Source organism: Suricata suricatta, chromosome 7, assembly GCF_006229205.1.
Source record: "Suricata suricatta isolate VVHF042 chromosome 7, meerkat_22Aug2017_6uvM2_HiC, whole genome shotgun sequence".
Lineage (NCBI taxonomy): Eukaryota > Metazoa > Chordata > Mammalia > Carnivora > Herpestidae > Suricata > Suricata suricatta.
The window spans coordinates 114590809-114591239 of NC_043706.1; the positions used below are offsets into that span (position 1 = coordinate 114590809).

General features: G+C 36.2%; 1 protein-coding gene across 2 annotated transcripts in view; it reads right to left on the minus strand.

Moving 5' to 3' along the window:
• Positions 1-431, minus strand: part of LOC115296300 (trace amine-associated receptor 6-like) — a 1325-nt gene continuing 894 nt past the window's right edge. Inside the window, exon 2 of one of the 2 annotated variants that reach the window (XM_029944785.1) lies at positions 1-345. In XM_029944785.1, coding sequence (XP_029800645.1) covers positions 1-345 — 345 coding nt within the window. The remainder of the gene's footprint in view (positions 346-431) is intronic. The other variant, XM_029944784.1, reaches the window with a different exon arrangement.

Sequence of the window (431 nt, forward strand, 5' to 3'; positions counted from 1 at the left end):
TTAAGAAAACAGACGTATGGTTGATGAACTGTCTTTTAATGCTTGGCCACTTAGAATGAGTTTTATTGCTCTCCTAAACCAAGGGTAAAATAAAGCATAGATCAAAGGATTCACAGCAGAGTTATAATAAGCGAACCAGCAAAGTATCTCATAAACATATGAAGGTGTCATAAACTCCCCCAAAACATCAATGAGTGCATCAATCATATACGGTAACCACGAGATTAAAAATGCTATCACGGTGATACCCAGGGTTTTAGCTGCTTTTCTCTCTCTCTTACTCTCCCTGGCTTTGTTAGGCCCTGATGCTTCTGCTTTACCACCAATGTTTGCAATCTTTATAGCCTGTTTTTGAGCCACAAGAAAAATATTACTGTACAGAATTATCATTACAAAAGTAGGTATGAAAAATAATAGCAAATCTATCAAAA